At 41.9% G+C, this 25005-nt stretch overlaps 4 protein-coding genes across 4 annotated transcripts in view; 3 read left to right on the forward strand and 1 right to left on the reverse strand.

Annotated features, from left to right (window-relative positions):
• ubr4 (ubiquitin protein ligase E3 component n-recognin 4) overlaps positions 1 to 9211 on the forward strand; it is a 52582-nt gene extending 43371 nt beyond the window's left edge. The window contains 22 exon segments of the mRNA XM_030423364.1: positions 307 to 448; positions 669 to 750; positions 935 to 1108; positions 1454 to 1575; positions 1697 to 1894; positions 2004 to 2084; positions 2183 to 2270; positions 2479 to 2606; positions 2791 to 2898; positions 3042 to 3158; positions 3287 to 3477; positions 3655 to 3828; positions 4432 to 4531; positions 4698 to 4916; positions 5068 to 5181; positions 5561 to 5703; positions 5812 to 5937; positions 6019 to 6213; positions 6379 to 6603; positions 6974 to 7064; positions 7392 to 7554; positions 7745 to 9211. Coding sequence (XP_030279224.1) covers positions 307 to 448; positions 669 to 750; positions 935 to 1108; positions 1454 to 1575; positions 1697 to 1894; positions 2004 to 2084; positions 2183 to 2270; positions 2479 to 2606; positions 2791 to 2898; positions 3042 to 3158; positions 3287 to 3477; positions 3655 to 3828; positions 4432 to 4531; positions 4698 to 4916; positions 5068 to 5181; positions 5561 to 5703; positions 5812 to 5937; positions 6019 to 6213; positions 6379 to 6603; positions 6974 to 7064; positions 7392 to 7554; positions 7745 to 7809 — 3046 coding nt within the window. The 3' untranslated portion in view covers positions 7810 to 9211.
• Positions 9212 to 13979: 4768 nt separating this feature from the next.
• LOC115584483 (transcription factor HES-5-like) lies at positions 13980 to 15563 on the forward strand. The gene is made up of 2 exons (XM_030421935.1): positions 13980 to 14255; positions 14369 to 15563. Exons 1-2 carry the CDS (start codon positions 13995 to 13997, stop codon positions 14801 to 14803), a joined length of 696 nt encoding a protein of 231 aa, XP_030277795.1. The 5' UTR covers positions 13980 to 13994; the 3' UTR covers positions 14804 to 15563.
• A 4253-nt stretch (positions 15564 to 19816) lies between these two features.
• On the forward strand, positions 19817 to 21103 carry her12 (hairy-related 12). The gene is made up of 2 exons (XM_030423590.1): positions 19817 to 19958; positions 20068 to 21103. Exons 1-2 carry the CDS (start codon positions 19890 to 19892, stop codon positions 20482 to 20484), a joined length of 486 nt encoding a protein of 161 aa, XP_030279450.1. The 5' UTR covers positions 19817 to 19889; the 3' UTR covers positions 20485 to 21103.
• Positions 21104 to 22470: 1367 nt separating this feature from the next.
• LOC115585483 (transcription factor HES-5-like) lies at positions 22471 to 23551 on the reverse strand. Its single transcript, XM_030423874.1, has 2 exons — positions 23425 to 23551; positions 22471 to 23315 (listed from the first exon to the last, which is right to left on the reverse strand). Exons 1-2 carry the CDS (start codon positions 23491 to 23493, stop codon positions 22953 to 22955), a joined length of 432 nt encoding a protein of 143 aa, XP_030279734.1. The 5' UTR covers positions 23494 to 23551; the 3' UTR covers positions 22471 to 22952.
• Positions 23552 to 25005: the final 1454 nt, after the last annotated feature.

Below are 25005 nucleotides of genomic sequence, written 5' to 3' on the forward strand. Positions count from 1 at the left end.
CAGCATGTCCAAAAAACATCATGTTTTGCGATATTAGGGATTTAATGTATACAGTATGTTAGTGGAAACACTGTGTGTTACTTCAGTAAATGTGTTAACAATGACAGAAAAAAAAGATTTGTGAATCTAAGTGATTTAATTCATTTTTAAACTAATCACATGCTTCATAGCTGAATGAAAGCTCAATATTGTCTCAAGCACATAATATTATAATCAAGACTTTTTTTAACTATAAATGTGGTTTGGAGACTTAAGTGTAGACCTGTCTTGGTGTTTAAAAGACTTAACTGTGTGTGTGTCTGTCAGTTATCTGGATGAGTTGAGTGTCGCTGGAGAGTGTGCGGTGGAGTATTTGGGTCTGTACCAGAAGCTGATCAAGCCAACACACTGGAAGGTTTACCTGGCAGCCCGTGGCGTCCTGCCCTACATCGGTAACCTGATCACCAAGGTAATGGACTGAAATTCAAAAGAATATATTTTATAATAAGTTAAATTCAGTGTTTTCGTAGATGATCTCTATATGCCGTTGGTTTACTTGAATTGGAATCTTATGATATGATTAAATGAATTAAATGCTTCACTTTAATTTCATTACATTTCAAATGTGTGGTATCCATACTCATATCAGTTATCAAAAATCTCTAAATTCTGTTTACTTCCCTATTCAGGAAATTGCCAATCTGCTGGCACTGGAGGAGGCCACACTGAGCACAGACTTGCAGCAAGGATATGCCCTCAAGAGCTTGACTGGTACATTAGTTTCAGTCTTGTTGTTTGTCTGACCATAGAATCTGACATGACACTGTTGGGTTTAAATGAGACTTTCATCCCATTATACAGTGAATTATAGTGTCATAGCGATAATTTTTGAATGTTGTTTTCATGCCTTTTCTTGAATATTTAATTTATTTGAATATGGTTGGTGCCACCGCAGGATTGCTGTCTTCTTTCGTGGAAGTGGAATCCATTAAGCGTCATTTCAAGAGTAGGTTGGTCGGCACAGTTCTCAACGGCTACCTATGTCTGAGGAAACTTGTGGTCCAGCGCACCAAGCTCATCGATGAGACTCAGGACATGCTGCTCGAGATGCTGGAGGACATGACAACAGGTCTGCACCACCTTAACTCCAACAGACATGGAATTTAAATTGTAGTTTCACTGCTTCATTTTGATGTTCACAGCACTTTTGTTTGATTTTTTTGTGTTTTTTTTTATGCTTTTTAACATTTAAGAAAAACTTTGTTCTAGTCATAGTTAGAAGGACATTTAGATAATCTCTGGTAGTTAAGTCTTTGATTGTCATTTCAACTTTTCATCAAGTAGATGAAGCAGTATATCAGTATATCTGCTGTTATGCTGTGTTTTCTACAGAAGATAGAATCGTGAAATTAATAAATCAGCATGTGTCGTATGTGTTTAAACATCACTATTGTAAATCTTGTGCTTTTAATAGGTACTGAATCTGAAACCAAAGCCTTCATGGCAGTGTGCATAGAGACTGCTAAGCGGTACAACCTGGATGACTATAGGACACCAGTGTTCATTTTTGAGAGGCTCTGCAGCATCATCTATCCCGTGAGTTACCTCTATCCTTGTCAGTTTCAGTTAGAAATGTTCCACAGAATAATGCTCAAAAAGAGTCTAACTGTGAATTTGTATTCAGCTGAAGTTTTTGTTTCCTCCTCTGCGTTTTTAGGAGGAGAATGAGGTGACAGAGTTCTTTGTGACGCTGGAGAAGGATCCTCAGCAGGAGGACTTCCTGCAGGGCCGCATGCCAGGAAACCCCTACAGTAGCAACGAACCAGGTATCGGCCCTCTGATGAGGGACATCAAGAACAAGATCTGTCAAGACTGCGACCTGGTGGCGCTGCTTGAAGACGACAGCGGCATGGAGGTAAAATGGGTATTCTTTACAATGTGTATTGTGTATACTCTTCCCGGTTTCTGGTGTGGATTCTAAAATCTGACATAATGTTTGTAATGCCACTATTTTTTTCCTCCAGCTTTTGGTAAACAACAAAATCATCAGCTTAGATCTGTCAGTGGCAGAGGTCTACAAGAAGGTCTGGTGCCCTACAAATGAGGTGAGAGTCGTCGTGTGTTTGAAATTAAATGATTGAAGGTTTTAGAACGTTCAGAATTGTGTGTTACAGTTATTAATGGATCTTGTGCTTTTTTAAAGGGTGAGCCAATGAGAATCATCTACCGAATGAGAGGTCTCCTGGGAGATGCCACTGAGGAGTTCATAGAGTCACTGGACTCAACCACAGGTTAGTCTTATTTTTTATCAGTCTTATTTTATAGTCAAACATAGCTTGTTCACATGTAGTGATGCGGAGAATGAGGTGACAGAGCCGTGAGCTTCAAAGACATGCTCTTTGGCCTCACATGTTCCTGTAATTAATACTCTCTTGTAAGAGCAAGGAATGTTTAAAATTGCATCCCAACTGAATAAAAAATGTTTTACTGGATCTACAGATGAGGAGGAGGATGATGAAGAGGTGTACAAGATGGCAGGAGTCATGGCTCAGTGTGGAGGACTAGAGTGTATGCTCAATCGGCTGTCTGGAATAAAAGATTTTAAACAAGGAAGACATCTGCTCACTGTAAGCCAACATTTTTTTTCTCTTTTTTTTTTTACTAAAAGTTGTCTAAGATAAGGGGGTAATCTTTGTTCTCTAACCTTAGTTCACAAAAGTGTCTGATTCAGATCTCTTACTAACATCTTGTGCAGTTTTTCTAAATGTATAATATATAAGAAGTATGCATCTGATCTTTTCTCACCCACAGGTTTTGCTGAAGTTGTTCAGCTATTGTGTGAAGGTGAAGATCAATAGGCAGCAGCTGGTCAAACCAGAGATGAACACACTCAACGTTATGCTAGGAACTCTAAACCTGGTGAGTGTGAAAGTGACTGTGTTTGATTTAATTTATCAAATTCAGATTGGAGTGAAAAATATTAACCAGGCTTATACAAGACTTCAACATTTACTCTGTTCAAGAGTTTAGAAAACTCAGTGTTAATGTCCTTTTTCCTGCAGGCTTTGGTTGCAGAGCAGGAGAGTAAGGACAGTGGAGGGGCCTCCATAGCTGAACAAGTCCTGAGCATCATGGAGATTATTCTGGACGAAGCCAATGCCGAGATCTCAGAGGACAAGGTACGCATTCACCCTTCTGAGTAAAGAAGAAACAAAGAACTTTTTGACACTACAATATAATAAAAGCCTGAAAAATTCTATTCTTGTTAATGTTGAATTTTAAACAGGGACTGGTTTGTCTTTCACAGGGTAACCTGCTGCTGACGGGAGACAAAGATCAGCTGGTTATGTTGTTGGACCAGATCAACACCCCATTTGTGCGCTCCAACCCCAGTGTGCTGCAGGGTCTGCTGCGCATCATCCCGTTCCTATCCTTTGGTGAACTGGAGAAAATGAGGATCTTGGTGGAACGCTTCAAACCATGTTGCAGCTTTGACAAGTGAGCAACACTTAGCTTTCACTTACGAACATTGAAGTTTTTTATTTGAATAAAAACATTCCCAGCCAGTACAGAGATTGGTCACGTTCTAAAATTAAACTGATTGTTTCAGATCTGTGTTTCAAATCTATGCATGTTGTGTCTCAGTAGAACTGACCCCTGACTTTGTTTTCTCAGGTACGACGAGGAGCATAGTGCAGATGACAAAGTGTTTTTGGATTGTTTCTGTAAAATCGCCGCTGGAATCAAAAATAACAGCAATGGGCATCAGCTCAAAGATCTTATTCTGCAGAAAGGAATCACACAGAGTGCACTGGACTACATGAAGAAACATATCCCCAATGCCAAAAAGTAGGTCTTCTCTCAACTTTGTATGACCAAAGCTTGTCTGTCAAAGCCTTTGACACCATAAAATATATACAGTTGAAACTTGAAAAATTAGAATATCGTGCAAAAGTTTATTTCAGTAATTCAACTTAAAAGGTGAAACTAATTTATTATATAGACTTATTACATGCAAAGTGAGATATTTCAAACCGTTATTTTGATGATTATGGCTTACAGCTTATGAAATTCAAATCTCAGAAAATTATAATATTGTGAAAAGATTCAATATTGTAGGCTCCAAGTGTCACAATCTAATCAGCTAATTAATCCAAAACACCAGCAAAGGGTTCCTAAGCCTTTAAATGGTCTCAGTCTGGTTCAGCGTCATATTCAAGTGTCATATTCCTCTTGTCAAGCCGCTCCTGAACAACAAACAACATCAGAAGCGTCTTACCTGGGCTGAAGAAAAAAAACACGAAATTAGTCTATATAATATATTAGTTTCACCTTTTAAGTTGAATTACTGAAATAGATGAACTTTTGCATGATATTCTGATTTCTCGAGTTTCACCTGTATCTGTGTGTTTGGTTAATCCCTTCTCTTCTTGTTCTGAACTCTCTCGTTAGTCTTGATGCAGATGTCTGGAAGAAATTCCTCTCTAGACCAGCTCTCCCCTTCATTCTCCGATTGCTCCGTGGTTTGGCGACCCAGCATCCCCCCACACAGGTAAGAAATGTTTCCGTTGAAAAGCTCCACTAGGTCTGTCTTACGCCCAACAGTGGAAAACTGATTTCTCTGGATGGTTATGAGTAATTACATCAACCATTGAAAAGTTTCACCAAGCTTGCAAACTTACCTAACATGACTGGTTGTCCTCTTGTCCCCTACCAAGGTGCTGATAGGCACAGATTCAATAACCAACTTGCACAAGCTGGAGCAGGTATCCAGTGACGAAGGCATCGGCACGCTAGCAGAGAATCTTCTGGAGGCACTGAGGGAGCACAGTGATGTTAACCTGAAGATTGAAGCAGCACGCAGGGAGACCAGAGCGGAGAAGAAGCGTATGGCTATGGCCATGAGACAGAAGGCCCTGGGAACACTGGGCATGACGGTACTCTTTTCCTTTACAGTCTTTTCTCTTTTTTCTCCATTTTCTATGTTCTTAGTGTCAAAGTGCTGTTCATCTCAAAAATCACTTTCATTAACCCAGCTCAATGTTATTTTGTTGATTTTTACTAAATGTGTGCTTAATTTGTTTTCAGACCAATGAGAAAGGTCAGGTGGTGACGAAGACCTCACTGTTGAAGCAAATGGAGGAGTTGATAGAGGAGCCGGGCCTGACCTGCTGTATCTGTAGGGAGGGTTACAAGTTCCAGGTACACAACTTATCCAGGACTATGAGTGAAAAGCACTTTACTTTAGTGTTTACAAGCCGTATATAAATGTTTAATAAGCTGGCTATAACACAGTATAATGTTATCGTAAGAAGGTATAAGTGGTTAGTGTTATAACAATCATTTGACAACAATTTGTCATATATGTAAAAAAAATAAATAAATAAAAAAAAAACTAACTACAACTATCAACTGTAGTACAATATATTTTGTTATAAATCACTTACATAGTTGATTAGTGCTCATAAATGGTTAAATTATTTAAAGTGTCAGCATCCACTGATAGTAAGTGTACACAAAATGATATTGATATACCAACTTGTGGTTTTCTAATTTAACAAATGGGTTCTTGTGTTTCTAGCCAACCAAAGTCCTGGGTATTTACACTTTCACAAAGCGTGTGGCCTTGGATGACTTTGAAAACAAGCCTCGCAAGCAGCAGGGCTACAGCACTGTGTCGCACTTTAACATAGTCCACTATGACTGCCATCTGGCAGCCGTCAGGTAAAAACCAAAACCGGCTGACGTTTAGAGAGGCCTTTTTAAAATTTTCTGCTGCAACTTCACTGTTCATTTATTCTAACTTGAGTTTTTTATATTTCCCTGGGGCAGGCTGGCTCGTGGGCGAGAGGAGTGGGAGAGTGCTGCTCTCCAGAACGCCAACACAAAGTGCAATGGACTGCTTCCTGTGTGGGGGCCACATGTGCCAGAATCAGCCTTTGCTACGTGCTTAGCAAGGTAAAATCATGCATCAGCACACACATAGAGCAAAAGTTTCCCTCATGCAGCTTCCTAACTTGATTTCTCTCTGCTGCACAGGCACAACACATATCTGCAAGAGTGCACAGGCCAGCGGGAGCCCACGTACCAACTCAACATTCATGACACCAAACTGCTGTTCCTTCGCTTTGCTACTGAACAATCGTTCAGCGTCGACACAGGAGGGGGAGGACGAGAGAGCAACATCCACCTCATCCCCTACATCATCCACACTGTGCTTTATGTCCTGAACACGTATGTACATTTCTGATATAAGATGTATATGACAGGAGAAATTACTCATCAGACATTTAAACTGTACCAAGTGAAGAGCTGTAGAGATGACACACAAACCAAAAGTCAGCCTATTTGACCAACATTCAGCTGGTGTGGCTCATGTTTTGCAAACTGTCACTGCAGTACAAGAGCTACGTCCCGTGAGGAAAAGAACTTGCAGAGTTTCCAGGAGCAGCCGTGTGAGAAATGGGTGGAGAGCTCATACGAGGTTGAAGGACCGCACTATTTCACCATCTTGGCCATGCACATCATGCCGCCTGAACGCTGGAGGACTTCACGGATATACTTCCTACGAAGACTCCTGGTTAACGCACATGCTCGCAAGGTCTCAGCAGTCAGCACCAACAAGTACGACACTCAAACTTCCTAAAAAGACATTCTGTCCCTCTTTGTTTTAAAGCAGACACAGTGGTTGATGCAGCTATCCTGTGCACCATATTTATTAAACCTGTTTTAAATGACGTTAGAAATGGGCCTGCAAAGATGGTAATATAAAAAATCCAATGCATCTCATACCTTAATGGTAAGATGCACTGCAAGTTTCCAGTTAGGAAAAGCTGTTTATCTCATGTACCAATGTTTGTGTAAAGCAAATGTAAGCTAAGAGAATCAGTCTGGAAGCTCTGTGCTATATTTAGGAATTTCAAATGTAAAATACAACACAATTTATCTTGTAACAGTCTCCTACCTTCATCCTCTTTTTCTTGTTTATCATCAGACTCACAGATAAAGCACCAAAGGAATATGCAGTCTATCGCTCGCCTCTCCTCTTCTGGGGCCTGGTGGATCTAGTCTACGACATGTTCAGGGTAAATGCTCAGTTTCAAAACTACTGTATATGTTGATGCCAAAAGAAATTTGGATATCTTACAAACTAATTATATTCTGCTGTGTTTATGGTTTTTTGTTGGGATGCTTTGTGTGTGTTGGTCATATCTTTGCTATCTTAGTAAAGTTGCAGAGACAAGTTTGATCCAGCCTTTTATTGTGTTTCTCCTAAACAAAAACGTTATCAACCCTTGACATAAGCTGGACATACTTCTCAAATCAAATACCATAAAACATTGATTTCTCGTTTGAAAACTTAAGCTACTATAACTGACCTCTCTGCCATTGTCTTCTCTTTGGCCGTACAGAAAGTACCCACCAGCAACACAGAGGGGGGCTGGTCCTTCTCGCTGGCAGAATATGTCCGTCACAACGACATGCCCATCTACGAGGCCTCAGAGCGCGTGCTCCGGTCCTTCCAGGATGAACTCATGCCCGCCGAGTCCTTGTCAGAGTTCTTTGATGTTGTAGGTCAGTATACACACACCTGGTCAACTTCACCACTATTTGATTATCAAAACACTTCAAAATCTGAATGAATTTTAGAAATAGGAGAAATCGACGTCCACCTAACTGATGCAGCTCTACTTTTGAGATTACTTTCTGGCCTGGTGGGAGTTCAGATGTTGATATGAAACTTGACTTCCTGTTCGTCTTGCAGGTCTCCTCACTGAAATCGCAGACCCAGACCTCTTCCTGCAGGATTTGTTGAACTCTTTGCCCTGATGGCCAACCTCAACCCACACCCCTCCAACACACAACAGCCCTGCAAATAACGTCAGGACACCTACAAACTTAAGAAAAAAAGAAAAAAAAAGATTTTCTCTGTTCACACAAATGCTGAGACACACAGAGTATACACCATGCTTCTTACTCACTTCCCCTCCCCCGTATGACGTCTTCAAATTAACTTTAAGCAGAAACTATGTGTAGTCTAAAGAAATCATCCACTTTTGGCAACATCTCTGTAACGTTTAACAAAAAAACACAATGCTGTTAAAGGGTGAGGGGAACACACTAAAACAGAATTTACGCTCTGCTCCTGTGATTCAGATCGCTTCAGTTTAGGGTTTCTCACCAAGCTTGAGACGAGAAGACGTGAGACTCTGCGAATCATTTAACCAGAGATGTTTTGTGCGTTTTCTGGGTCATGACTGTTACCACCAACAAAGCTGAAGCTTCTTTATTGTTCTGTCTTTGCAGGTTGTCACAGAATGGCGTGTTGAGAGAATTTAATTATTCATGTTCCAATATTTTGTTTTCTGGTTGATGGAATAACTCGTGAATTCTGTTTTAGAGTGGAAATCTTGGCTTTCAAACGCCCGTCCCCCCTTATGATATTGGAGTGCAATGTTAAGGTGACTAAAAATGTTTTGGGATTTGACCCACCACGTGTTAAGAGTGGCATTTGATTTTATCTCGTTTTCCTTCTTTGTTTGGTTTAAGTTGTTTTTGGTCAGGGCTTTTTAAAAATGGCGAAAAGTTTCAGTGTCACAAGGTTTTTGAGCTAACCTGTCCCTTTTTTGCGGACTTTTGCTGTTGGGTATCCCTGTAGGTTCTAACTGGAATTTGAGTGATGGACAGAAAAGAAACATTTTTGATTTGTGTGTATGTGTAAGGTTTATTTTATCAACCTCAGAAGTAACGTGGGGAAAAGAACAATGAATAAAAGTTTGTTTTATTTTTTTTTTCATGAAGCTTTGCCTTTGTGACAAAGTGAACTTTAGACTTGTGAAAGATTTCATCTGTTGCAATGAAATATCAGACCTGTCTAAATTAACAATAAAACAGACCGACATTATATCCTTAAACACTTTTTTCTTTGATTAATTGATTTGTGGTTCAGTTTGTTTTCTTCCAGAGCAGTTTCTTCATTTCTTAGGCCCTCAAATCACTGGCAACACTCTTGTGTCAATCCCCAGAACAGTGCCGCTAAGGTTTGAGCTTTTCAACTTACAAACTGTTAAAACAGCACCCTTGTACTTGAGAGCTGAATGCATGGTGTGGAGTTCGCCCAGTTTATTGTAAATTCGCCTATTCCCGCTGCTACAATGTTCAACTTGTTGCTGAATGTCTGCTTTTTGAATTTAGCCTCTGATTAATAAAGCTGTAATAATTCCAAATATGATCCAGGGTGGTAACCTCCTCTGTTCCTGCCGCTGATGCATCATTTTCTAAGGCTATGTAAAAAAAAAAACACATTTGTTTTCAAATCAGCAAAGACCTTGTTCACCTTTTGAAAGATTAGTGACGGCTTGTGCATGCGGGGTCACTTAATGAACTGAACTGAGCTGTTGTTTATGTCATCAGTAACACCGGGGCTCTTTCTGTTATCAAAACTTTAAATGTCTGATTAAGAATTATGTCATTGCTGTCAAAATGTAAAGAAGCACTGAAAAGACGCATGTTTAAAATGCATCATGTCTAAGTGTACAAGAGGTTTTTAATATGCATGTGAATCAGATTTGTATCAGATTAGATAGTTTGAGCAGTTATTTGTTTATACTTTAAGGGTTTTTCCGAACAAACATCTATTTAAAGTAGAGTAAAAGGATACCGTGCAATCTGTAAACTACTGTTACATTTTAAAAGGGCATCTAATGCCCAAACTGCCATATTTGATGGTTTTAGATCATTAGTTCTCTGCTGGCTTGCGATTGGTCCATTCAGTATCCACTATGTCTGCCTCGACCTGTGCTGCTCACCTTTACAGCTCTAGCAGTAAAGAAAAGACAAAACACAGGGTGACATAAAAACTGTTGTAGATGGGGGGATCAGTAGAAAGCATCGCGACTGGAAACCTCACAAATTGGCATGGTTCACGCACGGCCCAGGACAGGAAGGCCCTACAGTGAGTGACTAATACAGCCCAGGTATCTGCTGAACATCGGTGACATTGGTGAAGTGAGACATCCGCACAGAGCTCCGAGGATACTAAAAAACAACAATCACCCCAGCCACAGTCTGTTCACCCTGCTGCTATAACAGATGTAGCTCAAAGAAATCAAACATATATTTAAATGATAACAAACCTTATTACCTCATATAAAATCCATGCACATAAATGCACTTTTTCAGTATTTGAGATGCACTCAGTTCATGCATTTTGGACATCAGGTCAGTAATTATATATAAACTTTAACCTGTGCCTTGAGGTGTTGAGACCAGAGTCCAGGAAGAAGAAGTTGTTTTCTGTGTGGACCATGTCCGAGGTAAGGCCGTGAGAAGGCCACTAGAGGGTGATATTCATTAAGACATGATATGTGATGGATGGAAATTGTAACTCCCCATTTTGAGTGTGAAACTTATTAACTGTTATTTACTAATAACGTAAAAAATTCTGAGGGTTAATTTTGAGTTCCTATTTGCAGTGATGTGAAATAACAAGACGTGTTCTAGCAGGAAATCATTCTCAACTCAGACTGTTTATGATGAAAACCTCAGTTTATTTTCAAATTCCATATGAAAGCACATATTGCACATTTCACTTACAGCTTTCAATGGGACAGTTTATACATCACATCTAAGAATAACATCACTCACAATGTTGTAAAAAAAAACATTTACAAAACAAAGTATGCATTGGCATACACATTTCCCTTTTACACAAAGGAATATGGCTTTTACTTTCACAAAATCTTGACAACATGGTCTTTAAGTGACCAGTTTCAAGGACTACTAAGGTTTAAGGCAAGAAATGCACATTTTAAGGCAACTTTGGTGGATGACTAATACAATCACAGTGTTTGTGGTATTAATCTTACATCTTTTACACGTCAAAAACACACATCAACAACAAAAAGACCCTAAAAATCTCTTGGATTTACAGTCCTTTTTCCATCTAAAGACTTCTTTTCCATTGGAAACTTCCTCTTGACATAGTGCTGTTATTATGAGCTTGTGGACACACAGTCCCACATCTCATTTCTTGTGATCATTACATGTGTGTCCACGTTTTACTGGCAGCACAGCGGCGCCACGTCCTCAGCCGGTGAAGGGAACAATCGCATGGCCTCTCTGGAGGATTTGTTGTAGCCGTTGTGAAAAATCAACGCCTTCCTCACTGTGAAGAAGGAGACGGTCTTGTCCCACACGTCAGAGCTGGACACCCCGGCGTTCAGCTGGCCCTCCAGTGCTGAGCGGAGCCTCACCGCTCTGTCTGTGCACTTCCTCTCCAGAATCATCATCTTACACATGCTGAGAAGGAAGAAAGAGAAACATTAGATGAATGCCATGTTCACAGACGAGACCCTGGTTTTGAGTTGAACTGAAACCCACAACATTAAGAGCTGTTTAAAGGGTTAGATAGAAAAAGTATAAAAGTATATGTGCAAGAATCAGGGCAACATCCCTGTGACCCCAGAGTGACCTTGAATGAGACAAAAGTTCAAACAAAATCAATGAGGATGAATCAAATGACGAGTTTCTACGGATGATTCTTGAGCTTACGTTGTGTGCTGATCCCTCATGCTGAATATGCCGTCGGATGGTTTCCAGGTCCAGGTCTGTGTCGGGTGCGAGAGGAGTTGAGGGTTATGATTTCACCCACCGAGACCTCCCTCCCTTATATACTTATGCCAACGTTCCCATCGATTTTAATGCGATGCTGGTTCTCACAGTGTTGGGCCAATCACAAAGCAGTGTTATGACAATAGGATGTGAATGAATTAGTTGAATTCATGGGGTACAATGGCCCCAGTCCAAACAAACAGGTGGGAGGGGCCCTTCGCTGGCCTCTTGTCTCTCATCTGATGTGCCACGACAAGGGAGATATCCTCGTTATTGTATCGACTGGCAGTGATATGTTGTGGGAACATGGAGGGAAAATGTTGCGCGGCCATTAAACAACATGGTGGACAGAGATGTTGGACGTCAGACCTGAGCTCCAACTTTTTATTCTATGAACTGGTGTAAATGTAGCAGAATTGCTCTTTAAAAGATAAGACAACTGTAAAATCATCACAGACTCGATGTGTCAAAATAACAGCGACAGTTCAGGTATACTCGCTATCATTATAATATACTTTCTCATGTTATTATTTGTAATATTAGCGCCCTTAATGTGGATTTCTACAATTTATCTCATGCACTTTTGCATTTTTAGGCCCTCTCCTCGACAAACTTTAAGGAAAAACTTTATCGAGCTTTCCACAAAGTTTCCCACCCTTCACACACACACTCTCACACACACCCTATTCTTCTTATTTAACTTTCTGTCTCTATTTCAGCCTCTCCAATTCTCACGGTGAGCGTCTCCCATGCTTGATTGGCTGACAATAGCGTACGATCTGTCCAGATGGTGTGCCTGGAAGCCCTGTTGACAGCACTGTGTTCCTGGGTGTGTGTGTGTGTGTGTGTGTGTGTGTGTGTGTGTGTGTGTGTGTGTGTGTGTGTGTTGGGATGGAGGGAGAGGGAGGGGGGTTGGTCACTCAATCTTTGTTCGATGGGGCACACTTCCTTTGTGCAGCCGGCCTCAGTGTCATTAACACTGAAGTGTGGGAAGCCTGGGACCACAGCGGCTCCCACGTTCCACACAGGCAGGAAGGGAGCGTGTGACTGAGACGTGGCCAGCGGCAGGCAGGTCAGCCAGCTGTGTGTGAGTGTGTGTGAGAGTGTGTGAGAGTGTGTGTGTGGGAGGGAGGGGAAAGTGAATGAGAGTGTGGCTGTCTGTAAGAGTATGTGTGTGTGTGTGTGTGTGTGTGTGTGGAGGGGGGGGGGGGATTGCCTGATGTGTGAACATGTGCTGGGAGTGTGGAGACTGTTAGGATGTTTACAGTTGAAGCCGTTTTCTTCTCTAGCGGATCAGATCACGTTCATCGACCGGCAAATTGAAGTGGACAGCCCGAACTTCAAAAGCCACCGAGTCCTTTTTCACAGCAAAACATCCAATGTCAGTGCTGAGGCTCCAGACGATCACTAAACACTTCATTCACCATGTGGTTTAATGGCGCTTTTAAAGTGCCTGAAAATGTGTTGTTCAAGTCTTACATTTTCTCCGTCCAACTGAATTTTAGCTGAAGAATTAGAATTAAATAAGACACATTAAAGGGGCACTCAAAGGTGGCAGGGTCTGCCACGTATAAACAAGGTAAAACGGTATGCAGTTGTGTCGTACTTTAAGGTAAGTTTGCTTATTCAGTTTCATTCAGCCATGAAAACAAAGACAGTTTTGTTTTATTAGTTTGTTTAGGCACACAAAAACATCAGCCAACAAAGATCTTTCACCTCTGATTAAAATGTCCTCAAAAAACAACATAGGGCTCCTTTAAACACTTTATTCGCAGCTAAATCTGACAGTGAGAGAAGCAGTGTTGTTCTAATTTCCATAGATGAACTGAACATTATTTATTTGAAGCAACTGAACAAGAAAACTAGCTTTTTTGCGGCCTTTAATTAACAGACTGTTTTGGTGTGTGGGGCAACACAACTTCTCTTTTCTCCATCAAGCACATTTTATTTTAGTCCAAAAAACCTTCCGAGAAGCCCTTCTTCTATTCACCGCTGAGACGTCTCAACTGTTGCACAGCTCCGTGAGGAAAGTCTGCCGTGTCAAACCGGTGGAAGTGGCTGCATGTTGGTCTTTTCTAATGCTTGGCCCTCTGTAACACCCACGTGTGCCTGGTGGCGGAGGCACTTTGTGCTCAATTACGTGGCGGCAGAGATGACATGAGACAGCGGCGTGCTTCCCTCTGGGGTCACCACTTTCCCATATCAACACAAGCACAGGGTCAGACTCCCAGCTACTCCCCCCCCCCCCCCCCCCCCCCCCCCCCCCCCCCCCCCCCCCCCCCCCCCCCCCCCTCCTCGCTCCCCACCACCCCACCCCGGGCTCTTTCTCTCGCAGTCTATTCCTCCACCTGCTCCCCGGAGACACACTCATTGTCCCCACGGCTATAAACACTTCATTGAGCATGTGGCAGCCCTGCGTTCCTCAAAGCCCTTCCCAGCTCTCTCATTGGCCCAGGGACTGTGAGAAACTCCAACAAGCCCAAGACCCACACATTCATATGGAGATTTGGGTGTATAAATACAGGGCAGAGGCAGAGGAGAAGGCAGCTCATATTCAACAGGCTCTTCTGACCGAGCAGGACCGCTCTGACTCTACAGCGATGGCTCCCACTGTGTTTGGACAAGCAAGCTTTCCTAAGGAACACCTGACCCCTGCTCATAAGGTAAACTTGATTTCTATAAAGTCACGTTACTCCCTTGTTGAATTGTGCTTGTATCATTTAAAAAAGTTTGATTATTTTTGTCTAATTGATTTTTTTCTTTTTCTTTTCTTCAGCTGAGAAAGCCAATGGTTGAGAAACTGCGCAGAGACCGCATCAACACCAGCATCGAGCAGCTGAAGTCCCTGCTGGGCCCTGAGTTCCTCAGGCAGCAGCCCGACTCCAAGCAGGAGAAGGCGGACATCTTGGAGATGGCCGTGGCCTATCTGAGAGGCTGGCAGCAGCAGAAGCCGTCCAGCCTGACATCCGGCTTGATGACGGCCGGCGATGGCTACTCCCGGTGCGTGCAGGAGGCCGTCAGCTTCCTGTCCCACTGCGAGGTCCAGACCCAGACCCACAGCAGGCTGCTCAGCCACTTCCAGGGTCTGCAGGCATCCAGCAAGACCAGCCACAGTCCCTCCACCCTCTCCCCTCCTGGCTCTCCGCTCCATCAGGTCAACTCCAGCAAGGGTGTGAGCCAGGCCAGTGGTGCTCTGTGGAGGCCCTGGTAGGGTGGAGACAGCTTCACTTCCACGCAGAGAAAGAGAACTATGTCTATGAACGTCATGGACAGAAAGTTAAGACTCACTGAAGTCTGTTTCCTTTTGCTTCGGCAGGAGATTCAATATTGTTGAGTTTTATACTTATGGAGAAATGGGCACCATGTGCCAGTGTTCCTGGTGAAGGACTGAAATGATTCAGGTTTTACTGAATGTGTACACCATGTCTATACACATCATACACAGTGTTTGCCCTGTGATTGTGTTAATTGTTCCTGTGGGGAAAAACAACTTGTTTTGTTTGTTTTGCAAACGTCACTGAATGATCCTGTTCTAACACCCATGTTGGGTTAAAGTATTGACGTGTCTGAGACACTGTTTGATTCATGTGTTTATACGACTGTCTATCTCTGATACTGAGTATCGCTGACTGATACATTTCACCAGCTTGGTGCTGATGAATCAAAAACATCCCATAAATGGATCCCATGGATCCACTTTTACTGTAAATCTTATTATGATTATACTTGATTTTGACTACATGTAACCATTATTTGGCTGATGTGTGAAGGAGAGTTACTGTTGGACTGTTAACTGTTCAGTTGTGATGTTGAATACAGATGTTTTTTCATCTTCAAATGAATACCTTTTATAAAGGCATTTTATGTTGACATCAATCTTTGCCAAAAGAATCTGGTGAATTACTTCCTTGAGAAGTTTATCTTTGAAAGAAATAAATGGAAAACTTCACATGAAGTTTTGAAAACTTAAACAATCTTTGTGTTTTCACTTTTGACAATGTTCATATAACATCACACATACAAACTACAGCTTATGTGTCAGTAACTACATTAATGACTGAATGAATAATCAATTCCTGTGTGTAGGAGAGCCGGTGGAGTTTGTGTTGGGTTCGTAAATATCTCCATTAGGGATTACACACTTAAATCCACCTCACACAGACAGTTTATCAGCACAACATTTAACTACAAGCAGCTTCACAGTTGTGCCTCACTCAAGGGAACAACAGCAAAGAAATCACAGTTTGACTCCTGTGGCACTTTGTTTGGGCAATGCTAAAAAAGCACTTGTCCCATAGTGACATGTCACATAGCTTACTCTACCTCCACACGGTCACTTTGTTTGTTGCATTTAGGCTCCACAGGTTTACACGCATTGTATTGTTGGGTTGTTGGGAAGAATGATTTCCAGATTTGGAGAAGATAAGAGGGACCATTCATACAACTGCAATTAAGTGTGTGCTGCTCCTGATGTAAAGGTTAATGCAGACTTAATTTAAAAGATTAGAGATTGAGTCATTCTTCAGTAGACTTGTGCAAAAGTGAACCAAATTATATTTATTCTGGTTCCAAGCAAAGGCAACGTAATAATATCTACCCTCTCAGGTTTATTAGAACCAGTGGAGCTGAACATTAAACTGCATTTGAATTTAAGAAATAAATGTGTTTTGATATGCACTAATTTGTTTAGTATGTGTAAATGTCTGTTTTCTGCTGTATAATATTTTGTGCCTCAGTATTTTTCCACAGGGATCATTAAAGTTTCATCTTATCTGACCTCGCTGGTGCACAGGTGGTTAAAAAAAAAAAAAAAAAAAAAAAAGAACCGGGGTGTGGTGACACCCCCACACATTACATGCCCCACTTCTGTTGTGGTGGTCGGGGCATGCTGTCTAGTGCTTGAGTTATATCTCAAGTGCCACAAAAGTCTTTCACAACTATTTTGTGTGTGCAGAAGTTGTGGAGAATGCGGCATGCCCTGCCTGGGACTTTCTCAGGGTCTCGTTGGCCAGGCCAGATGGTCTGGCTGAAGCTGGCTCCCCTCCCCCTTCAACAGGAGATCAAACACCATAGCTAATGTGATGTGTAACAAGACACACTTCTATTGTTCCCGTCTCGGGGCCAGTGAATAGGCGCAGAGTGTGGGAAACGGGAGATACCACACTCACAGAGAGATGGCTGACGGGAAGCCGCTCTGCACTGCCGCGGGTCTGAGCGAGGGCCGAGCCTTTATGGCAGGAATTCAGAGCTCTCAGGCTGCTAGTGGGAGGGGAACTCGTCTTCACACACACTTGTAGACAAAGACCCCCAGCAACCGTGTAGGGCACACTAACTTTTCAGAGGAGGCACAAACTCACACAAACATGCGGACAATGAAATCAATGGAGAGGACAGATAATAAAGCCGAGCATGGACGGGACTTGACAGATTGGCAGTTGCTACTGTGCTTTCAAATGCTGCGGTGATGACAAAAGAGATACAGACATGAATTAAGAGACGGAGATGTTTTCTTAGACATACGTAGATACGCAGATGAAGAGCAAACAAGTAGCGCTGCTTACATAGAAAACTACCTACCTTTAAAGCGCTCACTGTGACAGCAAATATCAACAGGTCACAAACATGCTCAGAAGGCCCCCACAGGGAATGCGTATATACATTGAAACGTAATCCCTACAGCTCCTTGAAATACCCCCCACTTCGATTGTTTTCACAAAGTACCCAAATATCATACTTGAGTAAAAGTAAAGACACTGTGTTAAACTATCACTTTGGTAAAAGGGGAAGTCATCCATACAAATAGTACTTGAGTAAAAGTCTTAAAGTGTCTTATATCAAATGTTCTGAAGTAGTCAAATGATTTTATTCCGGTTATAAACGTAATGTAGTAATGTTCTTCTCTTTATATGTATTCAGCATTTTTCTGATTGTAGGAATCAGTATTTTTTTTCTTATCCAATTGCCAATCAAACAAATACCTTTAGAAAATATCCTACATTGGCTCTGATACATATGTACGCTGCAAAGTAGCTTTAGTATATAAAGTAATTGGATAACTGTAGTGAGTAAAAAGAGAATTTTTGGAGTGGATGTATAATATACCAGAAAAAATAAAAAAAAACCCTTAAAATTGTTAATTGTGTTCCTTGAATACAGTAAAATAAATACAGTACTTCCTACCCATCACTAAAACAAATACAAGGTGTTTCTTGCCTGTAATAAGTTAAAGAAGATCTGTCACTAGAACTAGTGGAAATAGTTTAAAAGTAATGAGACAGTTTGACTACAAATTAGACAAATTTACTGATATGAATCTTTTTGCAGTAAAATGTTGCCAGTGTGGACACTCTCTGCTTTTCTTAACTTGGGTAACATATTTGCGTGGAGGACTTGGCATGGAGTGTTTCTGTTGTGGCATTTCTACTTTGACTTAATTAAAACTTTGGAGTTCTTCTTTTAGCATTGAAGAAGGGGTCTGAAACCTTAAATTAAAAGAGTCAACACAGACTAAAGGCAGACAGGCTCCTCTGTGCCAGGCAGCCAAGCCAGTTGACTTGATTTTTCCCAGATGGGCCGGGACACAGACTTTCTGTTTGTCCTGCAACAAAAGATCAATTAACATTCCCAGTGGAGCATTGAGGAGCGGCATGGCTTTTGTAGCTCATTTACCCTGATGTTGGGGACTGGTGGGAAACTGGGGAGACGGGACTACTCACACTGCACCCACAAGGCCGGCTTCACATCTGGGGCCAGCCAGTGATGGAGGCCCTCAGAGGCACTCTGCCAGCCCGCTCGTAATGCCATTAACTTGACACTAATTTGACACAGTTCATTTACAACAGGGTCTGCAGACCCCTCGGAGGGAAGCAAGACAAGAGCTTAGAGGGTTTCGTACAGTGTTTAAGCGGAACTTGGTGACGAATATGTGACTAGAAACAATAATCTAAATATGATCTCACCACACACAGCTGAGCATCCAGGTCTGACTGAAAATCCATGGAAACTAATCACCTGAAATCAAAAACACATGATCTGATTTTATATATATATATATATATATATATATATATATATATATATATATATATACATATATATAAAATCAGATCATGTGTTTTTGATTATATATATATATATATATATATATATATATATATATATATATATAAATATATATAAAATAAATGATAAACTAATGAATTTTACTAATGCTATCATAATGTTACATCTATCTATCTATCTATCTATCTATCGTACACGTATGACCCCACTTACGTTGTTCTGCGTGAACTCGGGTGTAAATAAATTATTAAAATGCTCTTAACGAGGAAACAAACTGAATCAAAAAGTCACGCTGTGTGTCATTAGGTGCGCACGAGACCTTTTAGCCCTGCCTCTGCACCGCACGCGGCCGAGAGCGTGCGCCACTCCACTCGCCTGCTTTCACACCTGCCAGGAGCCGAGTCCGCCTCAGATCATCGGCAGCGTGCCTCTCCTCAGATCCCTGCAGTCTGTCTTCACACATGACTCCCGTGATGGAAAAAGTGGAGCAGCAGTTGGAAAAAAAAAAGCAACAGGTGGGAAATGAAACCTTCAGCCAGCTGACGTCACTCTTTGACGATGATGACCCCCCCCCCCCCCCCCCCCCCCCCACTCTTTCAGCTTTATGCTGCTCATTCATTTAAATAGTTAAACATATACACTTTATTTAGCCTTTATTTACACTTTATTTAAGTGTGGTGAGTGTGTGACAACAAAAAAAGAAAAGAAAAAAAAAAGAAAAGAGGAACATTTTATTTCCATGTGTCCAAATGCTCCTGTGTTGAAAGCACCAAAATGCTGTCTGGAGGAAGGGAGACTTCCTTTGAAGAGAAAATAAAAGCCTCCAGCTTATATTGTTTTATTACAGAGAAGCATTTGGCCCTTAATTGCAGTAACCCCCCTTTGAAGATGCTCTCTTTCCTGTGCCTCCCTTCCCTCTATTTTACCTCTAAAACAATTTAACTCTGACCTTCAGTCTGTGATGAATTCTCAGATGACTCTGATAAAGTGTTTATTACCTGTTGCTTATCTTGGGAAACATGCCTCACACAGATAAATGCTCTGTGAGTTATTGACGTGTCTTCCATTGTTGTGCTGGGAGTCCCACTGGTAGGAGTGTGGGAACCCCAGCCCTGCCTGAGCCACATGGCTTTGTTATGTTAATGACTGGGTATAAAATGAGGGAGCAGCTCCCCCATAGACATCAGAGCTAACACTGCCGTCCAGAAGAAGCTGCTCACTTCACCTGCACAGACATGGCTCCCTGCTCCACCAACTTCTCCTCTGTTCACCACATCAGGATCTCTGAGAGAGATAACATCAAAGTGAGTACAGGAGGGCATACTGAGGCCTTTGCATCGTGCAGCACAGATGTCTGATTGTTTATTGTTGGATTTGAATCATGAGCTCACCTGCCTGTCTCTTCTCCCACAGTTGAGAAAACCCCTCGTGGAGAAAATGCGCAGAGATCGCATCAACACTTGCATCGAGCAGCTCAAGACGATCCTGGAGAAGGAGTTCCACAAGCAGGAGCCCAACTCCAAGCTGGAGAAAGCCGACATCCTGGAGATGACTGTGAGCTTCCTGAGGCAGCAGCTGCAGCCAGGACTCCGTCACAGCACAGACTACAACCAAGGCTACTCTCACTGCTGGAGGGACTCTGTGCACTTCCTCTCTGCAGGATCCAACACAGAGGCCTCCGCCACTCCTCTGCACGGCCTCCAGCAGCAGGAGAAGCAGCACCATCAGGCCCAGAGAACCAGCAGCCTCTCCACAGTTTGCTCCACCCTCAGGCCCACCACGCTGCAGGACAGCAGCAGCAGCAGAGGCCCCGTGTGGAGGCCCTGGTAGAGACTCTGACACTCAGACTCTGTGAGACCTGAGGGGAGCTGCTCTCTCCCTCACTATGTAGGAAATATGTTTCCAGCCTGCTTGTTATCGGTGGGTTTCTTTATTGTCTCATCACATTGATGGACAAGTAGTAAAAGCGAAGGCTCTCACCTTTTTGAAGATTGTCCTGCTTTGACTTTGATTCACACCCGATGTTTGCTTTTCCTCTGTGTTTAAAGCTGGTTGATTTTGAGTGATGACGGTTTGGTCAAATCTTTTGAAATGACTGTTTACTCCAGTGGAGTTTATCTTTGGACTGCTCGATGTAACAGTATATGTATCTGACATACTGAGTTATACTGAGAATATTTCTCTTCTGTGTTGAATTATCTATGCCAAATTTGAAGATGATGATGATGTTGGTGTGTGTGTGTGTGTGTGTGTGTGTGTGTGTGTGTGTGTGTGTGTGTGCGCGCGCGTGCTTGTGTGTGTGTGTGTTTGTGTGTTTGTGTGAGCGAACACAGTTGGATCTCCATATTAACATTTTTTGATGGGATGTCTTTATTACTGCTTTGCTATCACACTTTTTGGCTCTTAAACGTTTGTATGACAATTAACAATAAAAAGTTACAATCAAAAAAAACCTGCTGATTCCACATTGATTTTATTTATGAATGAACTTAGTATAAAAACATGTATTTTTTATAGAGAATTTAAAAAGATGACTTTTCTTTTAAGATAAAGGTAATGTTCATGGCAGTGTCTTTTGGGGACATTTTCATGAATGTCTGCTTTAAGGTCTTTTAGAGGTCAAAGGTCATGTCATGGTTGGACTAGTGCTGTGTTCCGATATCCATACTTCCATGAGTACACTTAAACGTAGTACACTATCCACACTTACTAAGTACGCAGATTTCAGCAGGTGAGTATTGTTCCAAATCTAATACTCTGTGGTGCACTTACCGGAAATTACGATCGCGCCAGCCGCCGCGGCTCGTTGCCCGCCAAAAACATCCCGCTTTGAACGGTGAACATAAGACATCTACGGCTTTACTTTTTATGTATATGGCTCCGCTGCAGGCGCTGTTGTCTCAGAAGCTATTTAAAAAAAAAAATCAGAGCGGAGCGCATCTGCCTGGCTCCGCTTCTTCCGCTACGTAGACAAGATGGCGGCCGTTGAGTGCGCAAAGTGTACATCGTTGCACACTCAACGATTTTGCCGTTATGAGTGCAACATCCGGGTCCTTTAAGTACACTTCTTTTCACCGCGATCGATATCGGAACACCCAACGTACTTAAACTAAGTATAGTAAGTACGGAAAGTATGGATATTGGAACACGGCATAGGACACAATCGACATCAGGATGCTTTCATACATACATAAAACTTAAGTTCATAGTTATCATTTGCACTGAGGACGCTGGGTACATGTCCCCTCAACTTTGTGAAATTACCAGTTTTGTCCCCATCACCAAAAGCATAATTGGTTATAAATGAACGAATTGCTTGTGGCCAAGAACAATTTTGAGGCACAATTATATAATTGTTCCCCGCTCTAATCATCAACTGTAACTCCATGCGATCCCCTCGTAACTTTGCCCAAAATCACATTTACATAAAACATTTTTGGAAAGTTTGGAAGTCAAAGGTTGATCTCAGACTATAATGCTCCCTTTGATTTAAGCTTTATAAAGGCCAACATGAGGAAACAGGACAGTGTTTATTTTAATTATTCTAATTCAGAGCTCAATTATAAGAAACAGATGTACACAAGACATCAGCAAAGTGTTGAACCCTGTAGACAAATAATAGTTTAGACTGAAAACAAAAGGGCAGTTTAACATGGAGGAAAGTATCAGTTGGTATTAACTGATTCAGACATGGAAATGTGAATTTTAGCTGCAGTAAGAACAACATCAAATGTCTAAAAATTAAACCTTGTCACCATTTCATCATAAAAGTTATAATTAAAGAAGCTTATACTTATTTTTTCAGTATATCTGGTTTATTAGATAGTGAGAGCTGGAGACAGACAGACAGGGCAGGGGAGGGAGAATGGAGGACATGCAGTGAAGAGCCCAGGTCAGACTTCACCCCAGGGTGCTGCTGTAAGGACTCAGCCTTGATACATGGTATACGCTCTGCCAGGTGAGCTACCCGGGTGCCCCCTTTGTTCCTTTATTAAAGGTAAATAAGTCACTATAAACATGCTCCATAAACAATGCTAGTTTCAAACAACTGTGACATACACTTTTAACTTCAAAACAAGTTACATCTCACACAATCAATATATTTGCAATTGCAACAAAACACTGATAATAACTTCACTGTGAAGTATGAGCATACTGTGATATCATAGGTATATTCTCATCAATGTGATAAAACATTAAAAACATTCAGTAAAAACATTAATGAGCAGGCTGGAAACATATTTCCTACACAGTGAGGGAGAGAGCAGCTCCCCTCAGGTCTCACAGAGTCTGAGTCTCTACCAGGGCCTCCACACGGGGCCTCTGCTGCTGCTGTTGTCCTGCAGCGTGGTGGGCCTGAGGGTGGAGCAAACTGTGGAGAAGCTTCTTGTTCTCTGGGCCTGATGGTGCTGCTTCACTTGCTGAGGAGTGACGGACTTATTCCAGCAGTGAGAGTAGCCTTGGTTGTAGTCTGTGCTGTGACGGAGTCCCGGCTGCAGCTGCTGCCTCAGGAAGCTAACAGTCATCTCCAGGATGTCGGCTTTCTCCAGCTTGGAGTTGGGCTCCTGCTTGTGGAACTCCTTCTCCAGGATCGTCTTGAGCTGCTCGAAGCAAGTGTTGATGCGATCTCTGCGCATTTTCTCCACGAGGGGTTTTCTCAACTGTGGGAGAAGAGACAGGCAGGTGAGCTCATGATTCAAATTCAACGATAAACAATCAGACATCTGTGCTGCACGATGCAAAAGCCTCAGTATGCCCTCCTGTACTCACTTTGATGTTATCTCTCTCAGAGATCCTGATGTGGTGAACAGAGGAGAAGTTGGTGGAGCAGGGAGCCATGTCTGTGCAGGTGAAGTGAGCAGCTTCTTCTGGACGCCACTGTTTGTTCTGATGTTACTGGAGGAGCCACCCTTCATTTTATAGTGCGTTATTAGCATAACAAGCCCATGTGACTCAGGCAGGGCTGGGTTTCTAACAATTAGGCAAACACCAATAACAGAGCAGTGAAGCAATCACAGGCTGAGCAGGAGAGATAAAACCATTCCCATCACACTGAGGATGGTCTGCTGTCAGTCTCTTATCTGCTGCTGTTGGTTATCTCACACTCCAGTCACACAGGGGAACACAGGATGAATCTCCTGATGGTCGCCCAGGGAATAATTAAACAGGGTTCAATGCACTGATAGTATCCAGGGAAAAGGCACTGAAAGTACGCATGTAATTATAAATTAGATTGCTACTGCAGAACTGAGACATTTTGTTAGTATGACATTATTTACAATTAAATTTACAATTTTAGATATTTTAGATTTCTACGCATCTTGTCCTTGATAAATCTCTGTTACAAGTCACAGTTTCACAAAAACTTAAGTCTGGCTTTGAGTTCTTGACTTATTTTGCAGACAGTTTTACTGAAATAAACAACAATTTCCACTCTGTTGACATGCACATTTACTGTTATCTTGACTGTGATTTGTTGAATTTGGAGCAATGACGTGGGCACAAATGAGACTACTAGAGACTGAGCGAATGAGTTCATATGTATCTTCATTTCTTTTAAATTTGTTGTCTGTATGAGACATCTGGGCTGTCTCCCTGTCATTTTTTGGAGCCCTACTGTATCCGTCAGATCAACCAAACCCCTCACAATACTGATCACGGAATGTTGGAGAACAATCAGGCTTTTCTATTTCCACACATGTGATGATGAATATTAATTTCCCTACATGCAGTGGATCAAAAAGCTTGTCAAACAACTCTCCTGAGATCTTCCCCGCAGCACCTTGCTCTGGTCCTTGGTGTGCTGACAATAAAGCTCCTGCTTGTTCACCCGTGGCACACTTCTATTGTTGACTGAGGGTATTAAGCCGTGAGTGGACGGAGAGGACTGTGGGAAAACCAAGCTCGGACTCTACTCACACATCTACTGGTCAATAGCGCTGACCTCCCAGCCACAAAAGGCCTTTTCATCTCTCCTCTCAAACAACAGCCAACAGCAGCACTGTGTGTGTGTGTGTGTGTGTGAGTGTGGTTGCACATACACACAGACACCAAAACTGGCCAATTGTGCTTTTTTATTTATTAATATGCAATGAGATGTTACGTCATGCTGAAAAACTGGTACTTTTTCTTTCTGTGACCAGCTGCCACTTGTTGTCAAATCCCTGGAAATATGAGCTTATCTCTTGGATGACCCAATTATATAAATATCTGATAATTAGAAACCATTTATTAACTATGAGCAATAAAATTACATATTAAAGGTCAGTTAATCAAATCTCATAATCTCAACGACTTTCTTTCATCCAACACATAGAACACTTTAATTGTCTTAATGTATGTATAATTAAT

The sequence above is a fragment of the Sparus aurata genome, chromosome 7 (assembly GCF_900880675.1).
Source record: "Sparus aurata chromosome 7, fSpaAur1.1, whole genome shotgun sequence".
NCBI classification, from domain to species: domain Eukaryota; kingdom Metazoa; phylum Chordata; class Actinopteri; order Spariformes; family Sparidae; genus Sparus; species Sparus aurata.